This window comes from Salvia hispanica, chromosome 4, assembly GCF_029641045.1.
Source record: "Salvia hispanica isolate PSC_SH4W2 chromosome 4, Shi_PSC_v1, whole genome shotgun sequence".
NCBI lineage: Eukaryota > Viridiplantae > Streptophyta > Magnoliopsida > Lamiales > Lamiaceae > Salvia > Salvia hispanica.
In genome coordinates, this window is record NC_142695.1 from 46,351,524 (window position 1) to 46,373,523 (window position 22,000).

At 35.1% G+C, this 22,000-nt stretch overlaps 3 protein-coding genes, 1 long non-coding RNA gene and 2 pseudogenes across 7 annotated transcripts; 3 read left to right on the plus strand and 3 right to left on the minus strand.

The window, feature by feature from the left end:
- Positions 1–169: 169 nt before the first annotated feature.
- LOC125196775 (Peroxidase superfamily protein) lies at positions 170–1,427 on the minus strand. Its single transcript, XM_048095394.2, has 2 exons — positions 1,193–1,427; positions 170–1,033 (listed from the first exon to the last, which is right to left on the minus strand). Exons 1-2 carry the CDS (start codon positions 1,421–1,423, stop codon positions 284–286), a joined length of 981 nt encoding a protein of 326 aa, XP_047951351.1. The 5' UTR covers positions 1,424–1,427; the 3' UTR covers positions 170–283.
- Positions 1,428–3,125: 1,698 nt separating this feature from the next.
- Positions 3,126–6,404, plus strand: LOC125195232 (uncharacterized; annotated as a pseudogene). The gene is made up of 6 exons (XR_016137717.1): positions 3,126–3,406; positions 3,474–3,662; positions 3,735–3,823; positions 3,900–3,964; positions 4,034–5,032; positions 5,122–6,404. The product of XR_016137717.1 is annotated as an uncharacterized LOC125195232 (transcript).
- On the plus strand, positions 5,026–6,404 carry LOC148929294 (small ribosomal subunit protein eS28x pseudogene; annotated as a pseudogene).
- An 880-nt stretch (positions 6,405–7,284) lies between these two features.
- On the minus strand, positions 7,285–8,647 carry LOC125192018 (plasma membrane-associated cation-binding protein 1-like). 2 transcript variants are annotated; one of them, XM_048089470.2, is made up of 5 exons: positions 8,487–8,647; positions 8,290–8,408; positions 8,113–8,202; positions 7,945–8,029; positions 7,285–7,839 (listed from the first exon to the last, which is right to left on the minus strand). In XM_048089470.2, exons 2-5 carry the CDS (start codon positions 8,395–8,397, stop codon positions 7,532–7,534), a joined length of 591 nt encoding a protein of 196 aa, XP_047945427.1. In that variant the 5' UTR covers positions 8,398–8,408; positions 8,487–8,647; the 3' UTR covers positions 7,285–7,531. The 2 variants fall into 2 exon arrangements, with proteins under 2 accessions (XP_047945427.1, XP_047945425.1); XM_048089468.2 differs by having other exon boundaries at positions 8,290–8,422; positions 8,487–8,643.
- Positions 8,648–15,316: 6,669 nt separating this feature from the next.
- On the plus strand, positions 15,317–16,620 carry LOC125192445 (plasma membrane-associated cation-binding protein 1-like). Of its 2 annotated transcripts, none has more exons than XM_048090014.2 (5): positions 15,317–15,478; positions 15,543–15,675; positions 15,763–15,852; positions 15,936–16,020; positions 16,126–16,620. In XM_048090014.2, exons 2-5 carry the CDS (start codon positions 15,568–15,570, stop codon positions 16,431–16,433), a joined length of 591 nt encoding a protein of 196 aa, XP_047945971.1. In that variant the 5' UTR covers positions 15,317–15,478; positions 15,543–15,567; the 3' UTR covers positions 16,434–16,620. The 2 variants fall into 2 exon arrangements, with proteins under 2 accessions (XP_047945971.1, XP_047945972.1); XM_048090015.2 differs by having other exon boundaries at positions 15,557–15,675.
- Positions 16,621–18,440: 1,820 nt separating this feature from the next.
- Positions 18,441–20,311, minus strand: LOC148929295 (uncharacterized). Its single transcript, XR_016128924.1, has 2 exons — positions 19,625–20,311; positions 18,441–19,558 (listed from the first exon to the last, which is right to left on the minus strand). It is a non-coding gene; the product is annotated as an uncharacterized LOC148929295 (long non-coding RNA).
- Between the last annotated feature and the right edge of the window lie 1,689 nt (positions 20,312–22,000).

Below are 22,000 nucleotides of genomic sequence, written 5' to 3' on the forward strand. Positions count from 1 at the left end.
GTGGGGTTGCAATTTGATATTGAAATACCGTGTGTGGCACGTTGTGTGCACAACTTGTCTCATCTCTCTCACACCCATCATATAAAATAATAGTACTACTATTAATCAATTCAATCTACCATATTCATCCATCCGTGCTTATAGTGAAATTAAAAGTGAAGGAGGAAGTAAAAAATAGGTATATATATTAAATTGAAAGGTTATAATGTTGAAAGGATTCGAATGAGATAACATGCAATTGAATGCAGTGAAACGCAAAACATACAAAAATGAATTTCATAATCTAGGCATTGACGCGGCTGCATTTGAGGCGAATCTCGGTATCATCTTCGTCGGCAGAGTAATCGACGATCTTCCCAAGCTTAAGCATCGATGCCGCGAACTGTTGCTGGAAAACCTCCGGCTGCGAAGCCAAGGCAGAGACGATCGAAGCCGTTCGTGAATCGGAGTACAACATTTGGTCGGTAGATAGCAACCCCATCTTCTTCTGCAAATTCTTGTAGTACTGCACGTCAAACTTCTTAGGCGTCACGCCGTCCATCTCCACGGTCTCCGACGCCCACCGGCACTTCCGCCGCAAGAAATTCAGGTACCTCGGGTCGATGGTGGGGTCGGGTTTGCGGGTGCCCTTGTAGTTGAAGAGCCTGTGCTGGAGGCTGCCGCAGCTGCTTCTCCCGATGGTGTGGGCCCCCGAGAGGACCACCAGGTCGAGCACGTTCAGCCCCTTTGACTGGAAGAGCTCGATCAGGTCGGTTATCCTCTCGCGGCCACTGGGGAGGGACTGGGCTTCCTTCGCCACAGAGATGCGCCCGTCCTTACGGCCGTAGGGGACCGACCAGAAGGGGCCGCCTACGGCCCCTGTGGCGTCCCTGGCTGCGGATGCCAGAATGTCGGCGCAGGAGACTGTTTTAGGGCATTTTTTCTCGACTTCGGATTTGATGTCGTCGATGACTTGGAAGCCCCGTAGGGAAGCGCTGGCCTTGGCTCTTCTTTCGCTTCCCTTGTGGTCTAGGAGAATCGAAGCATCGCATCCCTTCAATGTTACAAGAATACAACGTAATTAGTAAAGCATGAGAGATAATATAGACAAAAATAACAAAAGTATGTTAGCTAGTAGTGGGACCCATGATATTAGTAGGATAATGTAATGTTTGGTGAAATAGAAAGTGGACTAATTTTATGAAATACGTACTCTGACAGCGCAATCCCGGTAGTGGAGGTTGATGAGAGCAGGGGCGAGAGTGGAGTCGTTTTTGAACCAGATTTTGAGCTTGTGGTGGACTATCTTTTCGAGGTCGGGGCAGCTCTTACGGTAGAACGATAAACTTAGATCCTCGTCGTACTCGTACCCGCTGCCGTCGACCGCCACTGCTGTTGCCACCACCAACAGTAGCATCAATGCGTAGAAGCTGATGGACTCCATTAGTTGTTTGTATGAATAATAACTTGAGTTTCATTTTGGTGTTGCTCATATTTATATACAATTATTATATGAACGTGAGAAGCATAAACCCGGTATTGGTATTGAATAATTGAGTAGGTGACATCAAACTTTGGCTTGATACATTTTGGTTTTGCTAAACACGGACGTGCATACCAACACTACTACTTTGGCAACGGATTTTAATATCAATTTATTTTGACTATTATTTACCTTTTGAGAATGGCGAAAGAAAACTGGGCTGGAGCAGTAGGATTTACTTGGGCCGATAGCATTGAGGGCTTAAGATATTAATTGGGCTAATTATAGAATTGCATCAGAGAACATCAGAGATTGGGTGAAGAAAAATGGCGGTGAAAGATGGGTAAAAGTTGTTAAAATAAATATTAAAAGAAAGAGGGAACATCATTTTTGGTCCACGAACTTTGCCAAAGTATCATTTTAGATCCGTGAACTTTGAAAATATTATTTGAGGTCCATCAACTATGGAGTAATATCATTTGAAGTACTTTTTTACTATTTCCAAGTTTTTTTGGACGAAAATACCCTCAATAAATTTAAGGGTATATATTTTTAATAAACTTTTGATATACTCATATTTTTTATAAATATCTTTACTATATATTTTTGATGAATTTTTTAAATATAATTTGACCTTCAATATTATCACTTAATTTTATGACATGCAAGAAATAATCCTTATTCAATTTTTTTATTATTAAAGAAGTTCTATATTCAATTTTAAAATTCTTTAATATAAATAATTGAAGAAGCAATTTAACTTGCATGTCACAATATGATAAAATTATATTTAGAAAAATCGTCAAAAATATATTGTAAAGATATTTATAAAAAATATGAGTATATGATAAGTTTATTAAAAATATATACCCTTTAAGGTATTGAGGGTATTTTCGTCTAGAAAAACTTGGAAATAGTAAAAGAGTACTTCAAATGATATTATCTCATAGTTGATGGACCTCAAATGATATTTTCAAAGTTCACGGACCTAAAATGATACTTTGGCAAAGTTCGTGGACCAAAAAAAGTTCCCTCTAAAAGAAAATATCACAAGTTTCTTACATGAACACAGTTCTTAGATTAACCTTAATTTTATAATGTATTGTTACGATTTTTTGTGTGACACGCATTTTGTAATACTATATACTAGTATTTTTATTACTTTGACTACAAAAGCATATGGAAATAGTGTTTTTTATGCGTCGATCCATATGGTCATGCGTATACGTAGTACTTCGACAAGGATAGATATTTTCCAAAGAGATAAGATAGGAATGTATTAGAAAATAAAATGAAGAATATGAAAAGAGGTGCATGATGATAAGGAATTGAAATATGAAAAAAGTTGAAAGGAATCAATATGAATATCTGTAGACTGAATAGTGTTACGTGTCTCCCTTATCTCAATAATTAAAGAATTCATACCCAAATTCGTGGATGCATAATGTGGATCGGAGATATAGATAGAGGAGAAAGTAGAGATAGGGAAGAATAAAATGAAGAATATTTCGATGTAATGAGATATATATCCAACCCATTTGTATATACTATATCACAATTTCTCATGCGGCATGTCGCAACAAAACAATAATACTAATTTGATGTTTATGTTAATTAGAGTGTACTAATGAATAGTATATTCCATAAATACTATATGATGAATATGTGAGTGTATAAATATGGGGAGGGTAAGAGTTGGCCATTAGGGAGGTAGAGTTGAGAGATGGGAGTTGAAGTGAAGTCAATATATGTGTACCCAATAAAATCATGCGGTGGAATATCCGTTGCGGAGGCTCCGATCTGCTCCACCGGATTCCGGTGGGATCGGCAATGGGTGGTGGTGAACTCCAAAGGCAGGGCTTATACGCAAAGAGTGGAACCAAACCCAAGTCCCACACGAAGCATTCTCTCTCAATTACCAACCAAATAGCCACTCTTTTTTAGGTACTATTTTTCCTCAATTATTTAACCAATGAGTGGACACTGATTCATATGATGCATATATATGTAGAGATAAAGGCCTCTGGCACGCAAGTCTTGAAAGTTCCATTGGTGAAATCAAACAGCAGTGGTGAAAATGTGGTGGGTGGAATCTCAGTGTGGGAATGGAATGGGTCTGCTTTTGATGAAGGAGCTGCTGCTGCACAATGGTTCTCTAATTATCTAGGCAGCCCCGCCCGCCTAGTTCGTTTTAACCATGGTTAATACCTTCAATTATAGGAGTATCTATTAACTAATAGTAGTATTAACTTTGAATTGATTGCTTGATTAGTATCAGGAGTGAGGAAGGTGGAGGCCGATTACGCCCCTGGATACAGTGTTATGTTTGCTGATATGTATCCTTTCCTCTTGCTGTCTCAGGTAACTCTTTAATATATATAGTCAAATTAAGTCTATAAATACACACCAATCATCATACAACAAATATGAAAATTAGGGATCAATGGATGCATTGAACGCTCGTCTCAAGGAATCTGTAGCTGTGAACCGCTTCAGACCCAAGTATGTATGAGATAAGATATGAAAATTGTGGAGTAGAAAAAGAAAATAATAGTAAATGAAATGATGCAGTATCGTAGTGGATGGGTGCGAGGCCTTTAGTGAAGATGGATGGAGGGAGATGAAGATTAAGAATGCAACATTTAAGGGTGTGAAGCTATGCTCCCGCTGCAAGATACCTACTATCAATCAGGAAACTGGGAAGGCCGCCTCCTCCGAGCCCACCGACACTCTCCGAGCCACAAAGCCCTCCGACCAAACAACAAGGACAAAGGCAACGTCTATTTCGGACAGAATATGGTGTGCACTGACTCCCTTGCTACCAAGCCAGGAAATGGGAAGACTGTCAAAGTCGGAGACATCCTTACCGTCCTTGAGATCACGGCATCCCCCGCTGCCTAATCTACTCTCCACATGCTCTACTCAATTGTACTTAAACATATAATAATATGTACTCGTATCTTATAAATAAAACAGTCTCAAAAGTCCTTATTTAAATTGAATCTCTTATAAGGCTTTTTCAGCCATTTTTAAAATCGTCGTTCCCAATCTCTATACTCTGTTCCAGGTATGTGATGAATCAAGCGTTTTTCCCTTTTTGACTGTATACATGATTCATTCGTTGCACTAGTTTGAGTTTTATTTTGTTTCAATTTGCAGTGGATTTGCTTTTAGCTGGAATTTACCATTTTGATTATATCTGTTTGATGATGGATTGGTTGCACTAGTTTGAGTTTGGTTTTAATTATAATTTGGCAGGTTTAGGGATTTTTTTAATTTGATTATTCATGTTGATTCGTTACTGCTTGCTTTCTATAATTGTAAGAGTTGCTTCTTGGGAAAGTATCGTTCTCTTTGTGGTTGTAATGACAGGCACAGCTCAATTCACAGTTATTGGAAGATTGGATGAAATTATCATTAATTAGACTTTGGTTATATGATGATTATGAGAATTCCTTTTTGTCTATTTAGCTTAGTAATCCAAGCTTCATGTAGAGTATTAGTGTGGGATGGTGCATTGGGGAAGGATGGATTATTTTTCCAGAAGATGAATTATGTGCAAGCATTGTGGTAGATGCTTGATTGCTAGAATTTATTCAGAGTCCCGCTTGGTGGAAGAACAATTAGTTGATGTGTGGGGTTTGTTGTTTTCTTGGCAGGAGACAGGTGAAACAAATCAAGCACGCAATTGCAATTGTGGTGGAAGTAATTGATCGGACAGGGTCTCGGGGGCAGGTGACTCAGGTGAGAGTTAAATTTATCGATGATCAGAAGACCTGTTAGGGAGGGAGATGTTCTTACCCTCCTCGAGTCTCAGAGAGAGGCCAGAAGGTTGCGCTGATCTCCATCTCCCTCCCACTCTTTCATCACTTGGCATTCCCAATATACGTACAACTAGAAATGCTTCTTTAAACTGACCTTTGATATCTTGCTGTATATGGCTATTCTTCCAAATCATCTCTACTCTGACACTCCCATTCATTTTATTTCCATTTGAGTAATGGTCCTTTTTGGTCCTTAACATATGACGATTTTTTGATTTTGGTCCGTAACATTATCTTTTGAATTTTTTGGTCCTTAACAAATAAAAATCGATCACATTTAGTCCGAAATAGACGGAGCCGTTAAAACATAACGGTCAACGAAACTTAAGTTTATTTTGACCCGATTAAGACTTTTAAAATTAGATTTCTTTTTCTTTTTCAAATAAATTATTTTTAAAAAATTAATTTTATTAAATTATTTGCTTCTATCATTTAATGCTATCATTTAAAAACCCTAGAATTCCCTTTTCATCTCCCACCTTCTTCATCGTTTCATTTCATCCTCCTTCTTCATCTTCCATCTTCTTCATCTTCCATCAAGTAAGCTCAACTCACCAACCATGGACCGTTCGAACTACAGCAGAGAGACCGGTGGGAGTGGCGGTGGACGTGACCTCCGATTCCGGTACGAATTTTGTCATTGCAAGAATCGGGCTTCACTCCGAATCGTCACCACCTATGAAAAACCAACAAGGGGGAAGCTATACTTTGTTTGTGAGAGAAATGATTGCCAATTTTTCAAGTGGTGTGAGCCAATCGACGAAGACGACGCCGTGACTTCTTCAATGCCGCTGCCGGAGACCGAATGTGAGAGTTTTAGTTTGATTTTGTCATCAATCGAGGATCTCACTCCGATTTCGCGAGAGCTAGGGTTTAATCGAGGGTTGATTTGTATGTAAATCGCCACCGCGAATCACTCCGATTCGCCGGCGAAACTAGGCTTATTTCGCTGGTTTGCAAAGTGAGATAGATTGTGAGCTGGAGCGAAGTCGCGATTCAGAGAGAAGGGGGAGATTTCGATTTCGCGATTCCTCTTTCTTTTCTTATATCAATTTATGTTTAATTTTATATTGTAATAGTTATTATTATTATTTACTTAAAATTGTGTTATTTTTCTAGATATTATACATTAATTAAATATAATCAAAAGTCTTAATCCGGTCAAAATTGATTTAAACTTAGTTGACTGTTAATTTTTAACAGCTCCATCCATTTCGGACCAAATGGATCGATTTTTATTTGTTAAGGACCGAAAAATTCAAAAGATAATGTTACGGACTAAAATCAAAAAATCGTCATATGTTAAGGACCAAAAGGGACTTTAATCTTTCCCTTTTCCTAATGAAACCTTGTATTAGTTGATGTTGGATGCAATCGTTGCATTGGTTATCAAGTACTCCTATATGGGCTAGGCCCAACAAACTGTAGAGAGGGCCAGCCTCTAATATGGGTCAAAATTTCCTTGATACTAAATTTAAAACAATCCTTTATTTAGGCCTAACTGATCAGCTATTGATAACTGATTTTATCCCAGTCTAATAACAGGCACTGTAACATTTTTGGTTATACTTAGTTTGTAACTAAACTATACGTATATTCATTGGCTGAAAATCAAAGCTAACGTATGATTCCCAGAAAGCCCATTGCTTCATTATGCTTTGTAAAGGCCTGACATGGAATTCTTGAAAGGCTTGGCAGAGAAACCTTTATGGTTCAGATGCCTCGTCAAGAATGAATTTTTGTAGGACATTTAATTTCTGAAAATGATACGTTTGATACCCTAGTGATAATTATTTTAAATGGTAAGACATTTTTAAGTAAACACTCTACACGATAAGATAAAGTTGAGCATTCACCCATTTACAACTCGTAAAGGAAGGGAAATATTTGTGTTTTATTTTTGTAAAAAAAATGATGAGTTATGGCTAAATAAAGTTAGCTGTTTAGAGGTGTGTTTGACTTGTCGTGTATGTAGTTAATTTATGGAATCATGAAAAATAGCAGAAGCATGTATTTTCCAATAGACTATAATACAAAAATCAATGGTGTCCAAAACAGTAAAAAATTCAACAAAGTTTCCATGTAAATCCCAAACTGTAGCCACGAACAATAAAAAGGGGATATGAACTATGAAGAGTATAGCTAGTTTAACACATAAAGAATAAGAAATCAATCACAGTATACAATTACAAACATATTGGTAGCAAATATGTATAAGACATAGAGGGAGGATGAGGAGAGGGCTTCAAGGCTTAGGAGGTTCTGCTGCTGCTGCTGCTGCTGGCACGTCTTCGACTTTCTCCTCAACAGCCGCCTCCACAGCGATCTCCTTCTCTTTAACCTCCTCTGTGGAACTCTCAGCCTCAGCCGGTGGCGGGACAGCCTCCTCTTTTTTCTCCTCCTCTTTCTTCTCCTCCTCTTTCTTTTCCTCCTCCTCAACAGGGGCAGGTATGAAAGTGGAGACCTTCTCGAACACAAACAGAACCGGACCAGACACGTATGCTGGTCCAACTTTAGTAGCTGCTTCGCTTACTGATTTTGAACCGGGAAAATCTGGCCCAACCATAGCAAATACAGACAAGCATCAACTATACGAATATGAATATGATCATGATCATGATATTATGGGAATAGCAAGTATATTATATATACACGTACCGATCTTAGCAAGCTCGTCGAGGAATTTCTGGACTGCTGCTGAGTGCTTTTTCACAGCTGCAGCCGTTGGTTCCTTGATCAAAGCCTGTATATATATTGGAGTAAACAATTAAGAATTAGTACTAATATTTAGATTTGAAGAATAATAGGAGTAATTTGGATGAAGACCTTAATCTCAGTAGATGAAGCTTGATAGATTTCAGTAACTTTGGGCTCAAGGTCTGTCTTTTTGTCTTCACACTCTTTCGAATATTGCTCCTGCTCAGTTAAACAAGCATATATATATATATGTGTGTGTGATATCAAAGGATAGATCATATCTAGATATGTGATGATGAAGTGTACCTTAGATTCATCGAAGGCCTTGCTAGCTTCAAGAGCAGCTGCCTTTTTTGGGTTCTCAAAGACTTTCTTGATCTTGGGCAGAACCTTGGATTTCCAGTAGTTTACCATCTTAACTACGACTACAAATCAAATACTATCACAAATATAAGTACGTACTGTAATATTTATATTAAGAGAAATGATTTCAAGAGAAAAACCTTGTTAACTAATAAGCTGCAGGAATGAGGCGTTGAGAAATACTCGTACTAGTAGTAATGATGAGAATGAAAGGTGCAAAGAAATATAGAAGCAATGCGTGTCAGCAACACAAACACATATTTAAAACCAAAACTTGCATAATTACGGGAGGGGCAATGGAGCTAGGGCCAAAAATGTCATGTTAATTACTCCATTATATGATCGATCATTTTTATTTATTCAAATTGATAGAGAGTGGAATTGATGGATATATATCTATTAAAAAAAGGGAAAAAATCAATCACAGATATGAATAGAAGAAACAGCAACAGCAACGGCTGCTAGCTGGCAATCAAGATCATCCAGAGTTGCCAATTACGCACCGGTCCCACTCCCATTCATATGCTCATCCCACGTAATCACACTCCATAAAAAATAATCTCGTTTATTATAAACACAAAGTTACTATCACCCATTTTTTCATATTGTTTTCGTACTTATTCATATATATATTTTTGTTATCTCTTATTTTACTTATCTCTTTTACTCTCCAATTTTGGATTAAAACTTATATCATCGACCCATAAAACTATTTTTAATGGTCAAAAGGGGTATATCTAAGATAGAGAGGGGTCCTACACATGTAGTAGCATAACATACTTCTCTCTCTTTGAATTAATTCATATTTTCTCATCCAATTCGCCAACCCCAAACCAACAACATGCATGAATCATCATCTTCAATTATTTGCTCATCAACTATTCTTGATCAAACGTGGCCTCGCTGGTATTTACTTGTCCACAACACACCAATCACTTTCACTATGTGTATATATACTATATTAACTGGTACATTATAACTAATAAATACGTATCCATTCCCCTCTTACACTTTACCCAAATCCCCTAAACAAACTCAATCACACATCCTCTCTTGTCTTTTATGTAATGCATTCACAATCAATTGACGTAACAATATTAAGGATTCCAACATAGGAGTTCTATATAAGTACTACAACTTGTGGGAATCTTGAACTCTATTGATTGTCACCTGTCCTTCATTTATAAAGATATAATGAGAGAATTGGTAGCAATGTATATAATTCTCATGACTCACACCACTTAATAAATATCTACTAATTCATCCTTATGAGTTATGAGCTTCTATCATGGTCTATCAAAGCGAGTCGCCCAATATGGACTAAAATTTTAACTACCCCAACAATTTCTAGATGGTCCAAAAAAAATAATTCGCCAATATATCTGAGCTTAAATTTTAGACAATTTGATGAAGAGCCGGTCCAATCCAATAATCATAACAAAAAAAGTCTGACTCCTTCAAATAACTCCACTTAATACCAACGTTGCAATAGAAAATGTTACAAAACATGATAATAGATGATCTTAAGTGAACTAGCTATGCTACACTATTCCTATATCCAATTAATGATTCTATATTACATTACGTCTCCAATTTTGAGACTATCCAATATCTTATACTCCATATTTCAAATACATATATAAATATATAGTTTGATCATTGAAATGAGCATCATTTATATATGTGTCGCGACTCACAAGTGGGGTATTGGAGCAACAGAGCAGCCAACACATTTTCACCTACATTATCAACACACATCATTTTCTCTTTATTCCCATTATCCAACTTCAACACACACCCACACCCACACCCACACAAGAGAGAGAATGAATAGTACTCATCTTTGAACTATCTCGAGTATTAACACGTCTATAATAAAAGGGACGATCCATTAATTCGTGAGTCAGACAACAATATATGACGATACAACGAGAAGGGAAAATAATACTTCCTTCGTTCATGAAAAATAATTTTATTTATATATGACACATATATTTTAATTCACAATTAATTATAAAATTATAAGTTTAATTTTGGTGGATTGATCAAAATTATAAAACTAGACTATTTTTGGCGGACCAATGAAGTAATAAAAGGGAAATATATAGTTAAGCGTGCTTACGCAATTAGTCGCATTCAATATGTGGGTGATAGTGCTTTTTGGCGTCTAAACATAGAATTCGTTCTTGATTTTGACCCCGAGTAGAATAAGTACATAATTATTGCATATGTAGTCATTCAACTTTCTAATCCTAATCCTAATCCTAATTCTAATCCTAATCATAATCTCCTATACTCCTAAGAAATTTTTTGCTAAAGAAACTCCAACCATTCATTCATCATCATAATTAATATGGAATAAGTTGAGTTGCCCAACTAACAAGAATACAAGATCCATGTACTTACTCTAGATATAAGCCATAGAGATGATATTTGATTTGATAAGGTTTAATACCATATCTAATAACATGTTTGTTTGGTAGAAAAATAAGGTCAACGGAAAAAATAGTTCCTAAGCTAAGATTGATTTTTTTTAGGATCATGATTCTTGGAATTTTGGTTTTTGGAATTTATGCTTAGTGAGAATTTGATTCTTGAAAAATAGTTTCTGTATTTGGAAATATGTTAAGATTTTGAAACTTTAATTGTTAATTACTTAAAATAATAGTATAATAAATGAAATATATATAATCTATTTACTTGTAATTATACCGTTAACTTTGTCAACAGAATGGTTTTCAAGTTTTATAATATAGTAGTAGTAGTATATTATTATGATCAAATTTACTAATTTTTAAAAAAAATTATTTTGTACGTAATTGTTGGTGTATATGGAGTAGGGCTGGTTATTCGGTCGGTTCGGTTAATAACCGAACCGACTTGTCGGTTAACCGACCCCAAAATGCCTTCAAAAAACTAACCGGAACCGATCCGATCTTCGGTTCGGTTACTTAATTAACCGACTCGGTTAGAACCGGTCGGTTCTCGGTTATAACCGAACTAACCGAATTGATTTAACTTATTCAAATGTTTATTTTGCATGATTAAGGTTGTGACAGATAACTCAACCTACACCTAATCACACTATTAGTTTATCACCGAAAGTTGAATTAACTATTTCACGGCCCTCCTTCAATGATCAATCATTCAATTCAATGATTCAATCTGTAATATATAAAATTCTGAAATTTTCTCACAAAGATTGTTAATTGATTTTGTGTATTCTCAATTCTTCGCATTTCTGCATGATTGTAAAACCGAAAACGTCAAATTTTTTATCATATTTTTTTGCATTTTAGTCATAATCATTCAATTTTATCCTACACCATGATAAATTAATTCAAATTAAAATAGACTTTTTTGACATTGCAAATTTGCAATATGAGACTTTGACAAAATTTAGAAGTAAATTACAGATGATGATGATGATGATGATTATTATTATTATTATTATTATTATTATTATTATTATTATTATTATTATTATTATTATTATTATTATTATTATTATTATTATTATTATTATTATTATTACTACTACTACTATTACTATTATTATTATTATCATTATTATTATACTCCTACTTACAAGGAATACATATATGATATATTTTTTAGGCTCTTTAATAGACTTAAACTTTAAATGATCTAAAATTTGAAAACTTTTCTCTAATAATAAGTGAAAGGTTATCTTATTTTTAAAATAGTAGTATTGCTTAAGCACTTGTTAACTTTGAGAGATCTTGTTTTTAAAAATATATTTAGAAATTTTATTGAATTTGATATATTATAACTTTATAAGTATAAATAACTAATAGGTAACAAATTAAAATAGATTTTTTTGACATTGCAAATATGCAATATGAGACTTTGACAAAATTTGGAAGTAAATTACAGATTCTTCTATTGTGACAAAGTTTAAAAGTAAATTACAATTTCTGTTATTATTAATTAAAAATATAATTGAATTTAAAATTATTTATAGTTTTAACTTTTAACTTTTCATCTACTTTTATTATTATTATTATTATTATTATTGTTATTGTTGTTATTATTATTATTATACTCCTATTTAAAAGTAATATATAAATTGTTTAGGCACTTTAAAAGACTTGAACTTTACATGATCTATATTCTATACTTTAAAAACTTGTCTCCAATAATAAGTGGAGGGTTATTCTATATTTAAAATTAAAATAGTAATTCTTAAGAACTTTATTGGCTTTGAGATATAAATTTATAAGTATAATACTCTAATTGATAGTCACACAAATTAAAATGGACTTTTTTTGACATTGATTTAGACAAAATTTAGATATAAATTACAATTTCTTCCATTGTGACAAAGTTTGAAGTAAATTATAATTTATTCTAGTATTAAATAAACATATAATTGAAATTAAAATTGAATTTAATTCGGTTATCGGTTATAACCGAACGGTTATCGGTTATAACCGATAACCGTTCGGTTATAACCGGTAACCGAATTAAATTCAATTTTAATTTCAGTTTGGTTATAACCGATAACCGACTTTTGGCAAAACTTAAAACCGGAACCGAACCGATAACCGTAAATGTCGGTTATCGGTTAACCGAACCAATTTTAAATGTCGGTTATCGGTTAACCGATAACCGACCGGTTTCGGTTCTGTTCTCGGTTAACCGATTAACCGAAAACCGTTTACCCACCCCTAATATGGAGTATAAGATGATAAAGGGTTCATTACAAAAATAAAATAAAATAAAAAAATCAATGAGTGTAACCTAGCTACATGCTGGTAAACTCTCTTCCTCTATCTCTGTCCCTAAATCATGGGTCTTATTAGTTAATTGTAATTGAAAATTGTCAAATATTTTTGTTAAAAATATAAATGATTTAGTTTGAATGGTGGTAGTATTTATTAAAAATATGTAAATGTACATTAAATTTTTTTTCAATCTGATTAAATTTATAATTTTAGTCATATTTATCAAAATTATTATTCGTGGATTGCAGGTGGGCCCAACTAAACGTATTTTCCATATTAATTATGATAATGAATGAATGATTGGAGCGGGTTTCTTTAGCAAAGTAAAATTTCTTAGGAGTATTATAGAATATAGAGGAGAGATTATAATTAGGATTAGGAATAGACTAGGACTATGAGTAAAAAAGTTGAGTGACTTCATAGGGCGCAATTATGAGTATTAAATTCGCGGTCAAAATCAAGAAAGAATTCTATGCTTGGACATTATCAATTTATCAGCCATTGATTGTGACTAATTACTTAACCACACTCAACAATATATACACATAGATGTAATCAAATGATAACTATACCTTATTTGATAACTATCATCAATTATAGGCTGTTGGACACAAAAATCTAACGGTCTCTAACAGTATCATGTGTTAATTTAAATATATTTATTAAAATATAAAATGATACTATTAGGTCCCGTTATTTGTAATGGTGTCAAGTTGGATGACACCATGGCATGCATGGATCTTATAGAACGTCAAATGGATCCTCGATAGTGCTCCATGGTCACTGTCCCATCTTAATAATCCAATTCCAACTTAGAAAAAGTAAATAAATTATAAAAAAAACGCACGTATTATTAATTAATTACACGTATAGTGTAGTAGATAATTAATATAGCCAATATGTTTCAAACAGAGTAATTGAACATTCCGGGAAAATAAATACATTCATAAAAGTACTATTCATTCTCTCTCTTGTGTGGGTGTTGAAGTTGGATAACTGGAAATTGGAATAAAGAGAAAATGATGTGTGTTGATAAAGTAGGTGAAAATGTGTTGGCTGCTCTGTTGTTCTAATACCCCACTTGTGAGTGGCGACATATATATGAACGTGTTTGTACATATATATGAACGTGTTTGTGATGCTCATTTCATTCAAGGATATATCTGAAATATATAAGATACTGGTAAATTGGAAGGGAATACGATACATAGTCTCAAAATTTGATAGGTAATATAATACTATGGATAAGACCTGATATAGAGTCATTAATTGGATATAGGCATAGTGCAGCATATATAGTTAGTTTACTTATCATATATTGCCACATTTTGTGGCATTATATATGGCATATATCCGATCAAAGTTCCAACGCAATTCCAATCGGTATTAAGTGGAGAGAATTGGAGGGATTGGATCGGCTCTCCATTGAATTGCCCAAATTGAAACTCGATATACTGTCGGGTTAGTTTTTTTTTTTTTTTCTTTTTGTGTGTGTGTTTCGGTCCAGCTAGATTGTTGGGCTAGTTAAAATTATAGTCCACATTAATTGTAAATGAATATAGATGAAAGACATGTGAGTCTGAGGTGAAAATCAACGGGGTTCAAGATTCCCAAAAGTTATATACTCCTACTTGATTTGGAATCCTTAATATTGTTATACGCCAATTAATTGTGAATAAAAGACAAGAGAGGGTGTGGATTGAGTTTGTTTAGGGGATTTGGGTAATGGCTACAGATGTGTTAGTTATAATGTTGCAGTTGCAGTTAATATATAGTGAAAGTGATTGGTGTGTTGTGGACAAGTAAATACCAGCGAGGCCACGTTTGAACACGAATAGTTGATGAACAATTAATTGAAGATAATGATGCATGCATGTTGTTGGTTTGGGGTTGGATTTAGACAAATTAATTGAAAGAGAGAGAAGTATGTTATGGAACTTATGCTAGTATATGTAGGACCTCTCTCTCTCTCTCTCTCATCTTTCTCTCTATGTTATTGGTAGATACTTATATAAATGTGATGAGCATATCAATAGGAGTGGGACCGGTGTGTCATTTTGGCACCTATGGATGAGCTTGATTGCCAGCTTGCAGATGTTGCTGTTGCTGTTTCTTCCTATCATCTGTGATTGATTTTTTTCCCTTTTTTAAATACATATATATATATTGATCAATTCTACTCTCTATCAATTTGAATATCATATAAGTAATGATTAACATGACAATTTTGACCCTAGCTCCATTAATTAAGCAAGCGGCCTCCTTAGTTTTGGTTTTAAATATATGTTGCTCTTGCTGACACGCATTGCTCTCTAATACAGTAGTATTTCTTTGCACCTTTCATTCTCATCCCAACGCCTTACCTGCAGCTTATTAGTTAACAGGTTTTTCTCTTGAAATCATTTCTCTTAATATAAATATTACAGTACGTACTTATATTTGTGATAGTATTTGATTTGTAGTCGTAGTTAAGATGGTAAACTACTGGAAATCCAAGGTTCTGCCCAAGATCAAGAAAGTCTTTGAGAACCCAAAAAAGGCAGCTGCTCTTGAAGCTAGCAAGGCCTTCGATGAATCTAAGGTACACTTCATCATCACATATCTAGATATGATCTATCCTTTGATATCACACACACATATATATATATATGCTTGTTTAACTGAGCAGGAGCAATATTCGAAAGAGTGTGAAGACAAAAAGACAGACCTTGAGCCCAAAGTTACTGAAATCTATCAAGCTTCATCTACTGAGATTAAGGTCTTCATCCAAATTACTCCTATTATTCTTCAAATCTAAATATTAGTACTAATTCTTAATTGTTTACTCCAATATATATACAGGCTTTGATCAAGGAACCAACGGCTGCAGCTGTGAAAAAGCACTCAGCAGCAGTCCAGAAATTCCTCGACGAGCTTGCTAAGATCGGTACGTGTATATATAATATACTTGCTATTCCCATAATATCATGATCATGATCATATTCATATTCGTATAGTTGATGCTTGTCTGTATTTGCTATGGTTGGGCCAGATTTTCCCGGTTCAAAATCAGTAAGCGAAGCAGCTACTAAAGTTGGACCAGCATACGTGTCTGGTCCGGTTCTGTTTGTGTTCGAGAAGGTCTCCACTTTCATACCTGCCCCTGTTGAGGAGGAGGAAAAGAAAGAGGAGGAGAAGAAAGAGGAGGAGAAAAAAGAGGAGGCTGTCCCGCCACCGGCTGAGGCTGAGAGTTCCACAGAGGAGGTTAAAGAGAAGGAGATCGCTGTGGAGGCGGCTGTTGAGGAGAAAGTCGAAGACGTGCCAGCAGCAGCAGCAGCAGCAGAACCTCCTAAGCCTTGAAGCCCTCTCCTCATCCTCCCTCTATGTCTTATACATATTTGCTACCAATATGTTTGTAATTGTATACTGTGATTGATTTCTTATTCTTTATGTGTTAAACTAGCTATACTCTTCACACCCCCTTTTTTTTTTGTTTGCCACAACAGTTTGGATAACTTTGTTGAATGAATTTTTTACTGTTTCGATACCTTGATTTTTGTATTATACTTACTAGACTGTTGGATATATAAGTACTACATGTTTCTATTATTTTTCATGATTCCATAAATTAACTATATATAATTAACGTACACCTCAAAACAGCTAACTTCGGCCCAAACTCATAATTTGTTTCGAGAAAAATAAAACACAAATATTTCCCTCTCACGAGTTGAAAATGGGTAAATGCTCAATTATATGGATCGTTTACTCAAACATCTTACCATTCACACGGGTATCCGATGTGGTATCATTTTCCCGAATTAAATGTCCCACAAAATACAAAATTCATTCTTGATGTGCCACCTAAAATTTTCAAAGCAAAATGAAGAAATGGGCTTTCAAGGAGTCATACGTTACAAAGGGAGTAGCTAGCTCAGCACAGATTTTCACCCTATGAATATAAGGGCATGCTTGGTATGATAGAATGGAATGAGGGTGAAATGGAATGGAGGTTGGAATGGAACGTAGATAGGAATGAAATGTCAATTTCCTTGAATTTCCTTTGCATTTTCATTCATTAACTCGTTCATTCCATCACACCAAGCAAATGAATAGAATGAAAGTAGAAATCACATTTCATTCCATCATACCAAGAAGTCCCTAAGTATACACGGCTAATTATTCGGTTGTTTGATTACAAATCAACACATATACAAAACATATATCAGTACTGGGGATAAAATCGGTTATCAATTAAGTACACTGATCTGTTTAACCAAAATAATGGGTTAATTTCAATTTAGTCCATGGGCTTCTTTATGATAGAAAATTTGGGCCCAAAGTTTGTACAGTTTCTAGCGCCGAGCCCATATTCATTATTCAATTCTGCGCAGTTTGCAAGGATGCAACAATCAGGTCATAGTAAAATATTGATTCAAATCTAAAGTATATTACTCTCTCCGTTCCACAAAGATAGTCCCACTTTTACTCGACACGGATTTTAAAAAATGTAATGAAAAGTGAGTTGAAAAAATTAATGGAATGCGAATCATACTTTTATATATTAATTTTATAATAAAGTGTGAGTAGGAATGAGTTAGTGGAATATGAGGTCCACTACCAAAAATAGTAAAAAGTGAAATTTGTAAGACAGACGAAAATGGAAAACTGGGGACAATCTTTATGGAACGGAGGGAGTGACTTTTAATCTTTTCATTAAGTAATTATTGAACAACATCAACTATTGCAAGGTTTCCTATCCAAGTAACGAAAAGGGAAATGAAATTAAAAGAATGGGATTACCAAATCATATTCATGTTCAACCACGTGCTTAACCGACCTTTGAGTATTTCTTAATTATGTCTCGCATTTCTTTTTATTTACGTAGTGTAAGAAAGAAGCGCAACGCTTTCAAGGTGAGCTCCACTCCACCTCTGCTTTTCTCTCTCTTGATTTTTTGAATCTATTTTAAATTTTTAATTAGTAGTAATAAGTTCTTCAAGGTTTAGGCATGAGCTAAACAGCTATAAAACTTCAAATGCCCATACCATAAATTATTCCTAGTTAATTAGTAAAGGGAGACTTGCAAGTGAAATTCACTACTTACACTCTGAATCCAAATAAGCTAGTTTATTCCTCTTAATTTTGTTCTTGAATGATTTTTCTAAAAGCATAGGTTAAGTGAAATTGAACTTAAAAATATGTATTATATCCAACCGAAGGCTAGTGAGCTCATCTTGATGTGTTGTATCTATAATAATTTGTCAAATTACACAAGGAATGAAATCATATCAAGATACACAAGGAACGAAATCAGAAGATATTACCTAATTGATATGTATTGGAGGAGAAGATATGAAATTGATATGTAATTAAAAATAGATTGATTCATTCCTTAGATAGAGATATTCTTCTTCTATAAGAGAAGAACGATTGTACACTTTTCTATATACCGAAATAAGAGAGTTCAATACAATCTCTGCATATCTATCCTGCCCTACCTCTCTCGATTACCATTGTTAAGATGGTATCAGAGCAAGTTTGGGACTCAGAAAAAACTCATCACTGTCCACGAGCATACCTTACACGACCTTTTATAAATCCCTGAAAAAAACACCAACCATGTCAGAATCTGACGAAACCAAACCGAAACAAACCAACTATCCAACATGAATTTTTCTCCAAAATTTGTTGCACAACTTGCAGAAATTTCTGAGGCTAGGTATGAATCAGCAGCCACAAAAACCACCAAATCAGTCTCTTGTCCAACCAAAGTCGTTGGGGGAGATTCACATTCAGACCAAACTAAATGGGGACAATCACTCTCTCTGGGCGAAATTGATGAGAAGGGCAATTGGAGGAAAGGGTCTGATATCTCACATTGCTGGAGTTTTAGACCCTCCTTCAACCACAGCCCGAACCATCCCAAATAGCAGCAAAGGGATCATTGTTGCTTCAATTGGATCATAAACTACATCGAACCCAACTTGGTGAACCAGATGTCTCAAATATGAGACAACTCGAGACTTATGGGATGGCCTGGCAATCACCTATAGGAGTGGTGCCGACCCCTTTCAGATTAGTGACCTGGACAGGCAAGCATACATGATGAAACAACGCAATATGACATTGGAAGAACTTTGGAATAAATTCTAAGATCTTTGGATCTCAATTGACACTAGAGATCCAAACCCTATGGATAGTCCAAGATCAATCGAGAGATACAACAAGAACGAACACTCAGAGGCATCGATTGTATCAGTTTTTATGGGCATTAGATGGCAAATACAATACAATCAAGTGGGAGTTGCTAAACAAAGATCCCTTACCCACCGTAAGGGAAGCTTACGGACTAATCCAACGAGAATCAGCAAATGAGAAGGTGATGAAGACCACCAACGAACCAAAGGAATCTGGAGTCGGACTCGGCCTGGGAGCATTCGACCAAGGACGCCCAGCAGCAAATCCACCGCCCCGCTTTCCAGCTAATCGAATGGGAGAGAAAGATAAGAGCAAACTCTGTGTAGCCACTGTGGCAGAAAGAAACATACCCGAGAGACATGCTTTCCACTCCATGGCTACCCAGAATGGTGGGAGAAGATGAAGAAATCAAGTCAACAGCGGAATTGCGGTGGCGGAGGACGAGCTTCAGCAACGGTGATGGTCGGAGACCGAGCTACACCAACATCAGGAAGCATCGGTACTCCAGACACCAACACCATACGAGATGAGGAAAGGGCAGTGGCTATGGTGGCTAGGGTGTGGAGTTCGGGAACGGAGGCGACGGGCAGCGAGGTGAGGAAGGCTGGAAATTCGGAGTCATGAGGGGTTCAATTTGAATCCCTCTATTTCTCTCAAATCTCACTTTTTACCCCATTTCTTAGATGATTCAGATTTTACCCACCAGCCGACAGTCCCTCTAATGTAAATGACTCCAAATTAAATCTCAATACTTTCGAAATCTGCCCATCTATACCTTGCCATAACTCATTTAAAGCAGCCAATTCATTAACCTTTGAAACTGGGGAACGAGATCATAATTGGATTTTTTATCATGGGGCAAAGGATACCATGTCTTTTGACTCAGTCGAATTTTTAAGTATTTCAAAATCCAAGAAATCCTTTGTCCAAACTGTCAATGGGGAACTAGCACCTGTTCAGGGATCGGGCACCATTAATATTTCTTTGACACTCTGACTGTCAAACTGCCTATATGTCCCATCTTTATCCCATAAATTACTTTTGGTGAGTCATGCTACTTGAGAACTTAATTGTAAATTGCTGATGCAACCTCACTTTTGTCTATTACAGGATACCCACACGGGGATGACAGTTGAGCGTGGCACTAAACCACGCGGGCTGTACTACGTGGATGAAGTGACTCAACAGAGTATTGCGTTGCTATCTCACAGACTGACTGAAAGACAGGCTTGGCTTTGACATCCTATTCTCTCTACTATCTATCTCTCTAAACTATGTCCCATATAGGAATCATAATTTTTTATCCATCATAAATCCGCACGAAGTTAACTTGATACGAACACGCACGTTTAGGATTTGGATCCTTACAGGGTCGACCCAATAAGAACTCCAATATTTTGGGTTGGGTCGGGTTGGGTTATCCGTTAAGAAAAAAAAATTATTATTTTGATTATTTTTACTAATTAAAATAATATATTAAACTTTAATTTTAATTGTTTTTATTAATTAAAAAATATTATACTTTAATTTTATTAGTAAAAATATGATTAATACTATTGCTCCCCCCGTTTTTTAAAAATAACAACTATTTCCATTTTGGGTCGTTCCTTAAAAATAAAAACTTAAGAAACTTTCTATATTAGGACATTGACCCCACAATAGACTAACACTACTTCACTATTTTTTCTCTTCCTCTCTCTTACTCTACTCATTTTTCTTTTCCTCTATCTTATTTTACCATTTTTTCTCACTTACTTTACAAATTGTGCATTAAAACCCGTGTCATTTCAAATATTTCTATTTTTTGAATACAGGGGGAGTATTATTTATTTTTCATAATAAAAAAATATTATTGCATACTTAAATTTTATTAAAAATAATTATTTTAACTTTATTATTTTAATTTTGTAATATCTTATTTTACCGTATCATATCAAATTTTAATTATATAATATCATGTTTCGGTCGTTATCGTGTAGCGTCAAGCTATATTGTATAGTATTTGTTCCGTCTTAATAGAGACGAAACTTTTAGGCACAAAGTCTATGAAATGAATGTTTAAATGAGTTAAGTGGGTGTGTAATAAAGTAGATAAAGTGATGTAATTGGTGACTTTTACTTTTTCAATTATTAATAATAAAGTAGCTATATATACCAAATGCGCATGTCATGCATATTTGTAATGCAGCATGTAATGAATGATATCAATCCAATTCACTGACAAGAGGCACATCCCTTCAATATAGAACAATCAATTCATGAAATAGGTCTTCTAATTTCAAATTGACAACACCAATCTGCTCCACTAAACCAAATCTGGATCACAAACAACCACAAAATTCACATACAATGCAATAATAAGAGATAAATTACTCCAAGAATGCAACAATCAGAGATAAAATTACTCCAACAAAGAAACAATCAGAGGTTTTATTACCCCTACAATAATAGTACAAGCACTTACAAGTTCATAACATATCCAACAACCACAAAAAAGCACTACACAGCTTACACCATGTCCAACAACTGAACATAAGACAAAATAGAAAGATTTCACCCATAGAACGAGTAGATCTCATCTGACTACGGATCCAAGCAATTCTTCCCGAAGAGTTCGTTCACCTCTCGGTCTGCCTCAGCAACACTTCTCTCCCAAAGGGATTTGTTAGCATCAGAGACAAAAAAATCGTCGCCTCCAATCTCTACCTCCAGCCTCGGTTGTTTCG

Coding starts and splice junctions, on each gene's coding strand:
- LOC125196775 (XM_048095394.2), bottom strand. CDS start 1,423: ATGGAGTCCATCAGCTTCTACGCATTGATGCTACTGTTGGTGGTGGCA. Junction 1,034..1,192: donor ACCGGGATTGCGCTGTCAGA/GTACGTATTTCA, acceptor GTAACATTGAAG/GGATGCGATGCTTCGATTCT.
- LOC125192018 (XM_048089470.2), bottom strand. CDS start 8,397: ATGGTAAACTACTGGAAATCCAAGGTTCTGCCCAAGATCAAGAAAGTC. Junction 8,030..8,112: donor CTTCATCTACTGAGATTAAG/GTCTTCATCCAA, acceptor ATATATATACAG/GCTTTGATCAAGGAACCAAC. Junction 7,840..7,944: donor CGACGAGCTTGCTAAGATCG/GTACGTGTATAT, acceptor TGGTTGGGCCAG/ATTTTCCCGGTTCAAAATCA.
- LOC125192445 (XM_048090014.2), top strand. CDS start 15,568: ATGGTAAACTACTGGAAATCCAAGGTTCTGCCCAAGATCAAGAAAGTC. Junction 15,676..15,762: donor AGGCCTTCGATGAATCTAAG/GTACACTTCATC, acceptor TTAACTGAGCAG/GAGCAATATTCGAAAGAGTG. Junction 15,853..15,935: donor CTTCATCTACTGAGATTAAG/GTCTTCATCCAA, acceptor ATATATATACAG/GCTTTGATCAAGGAACCAAC.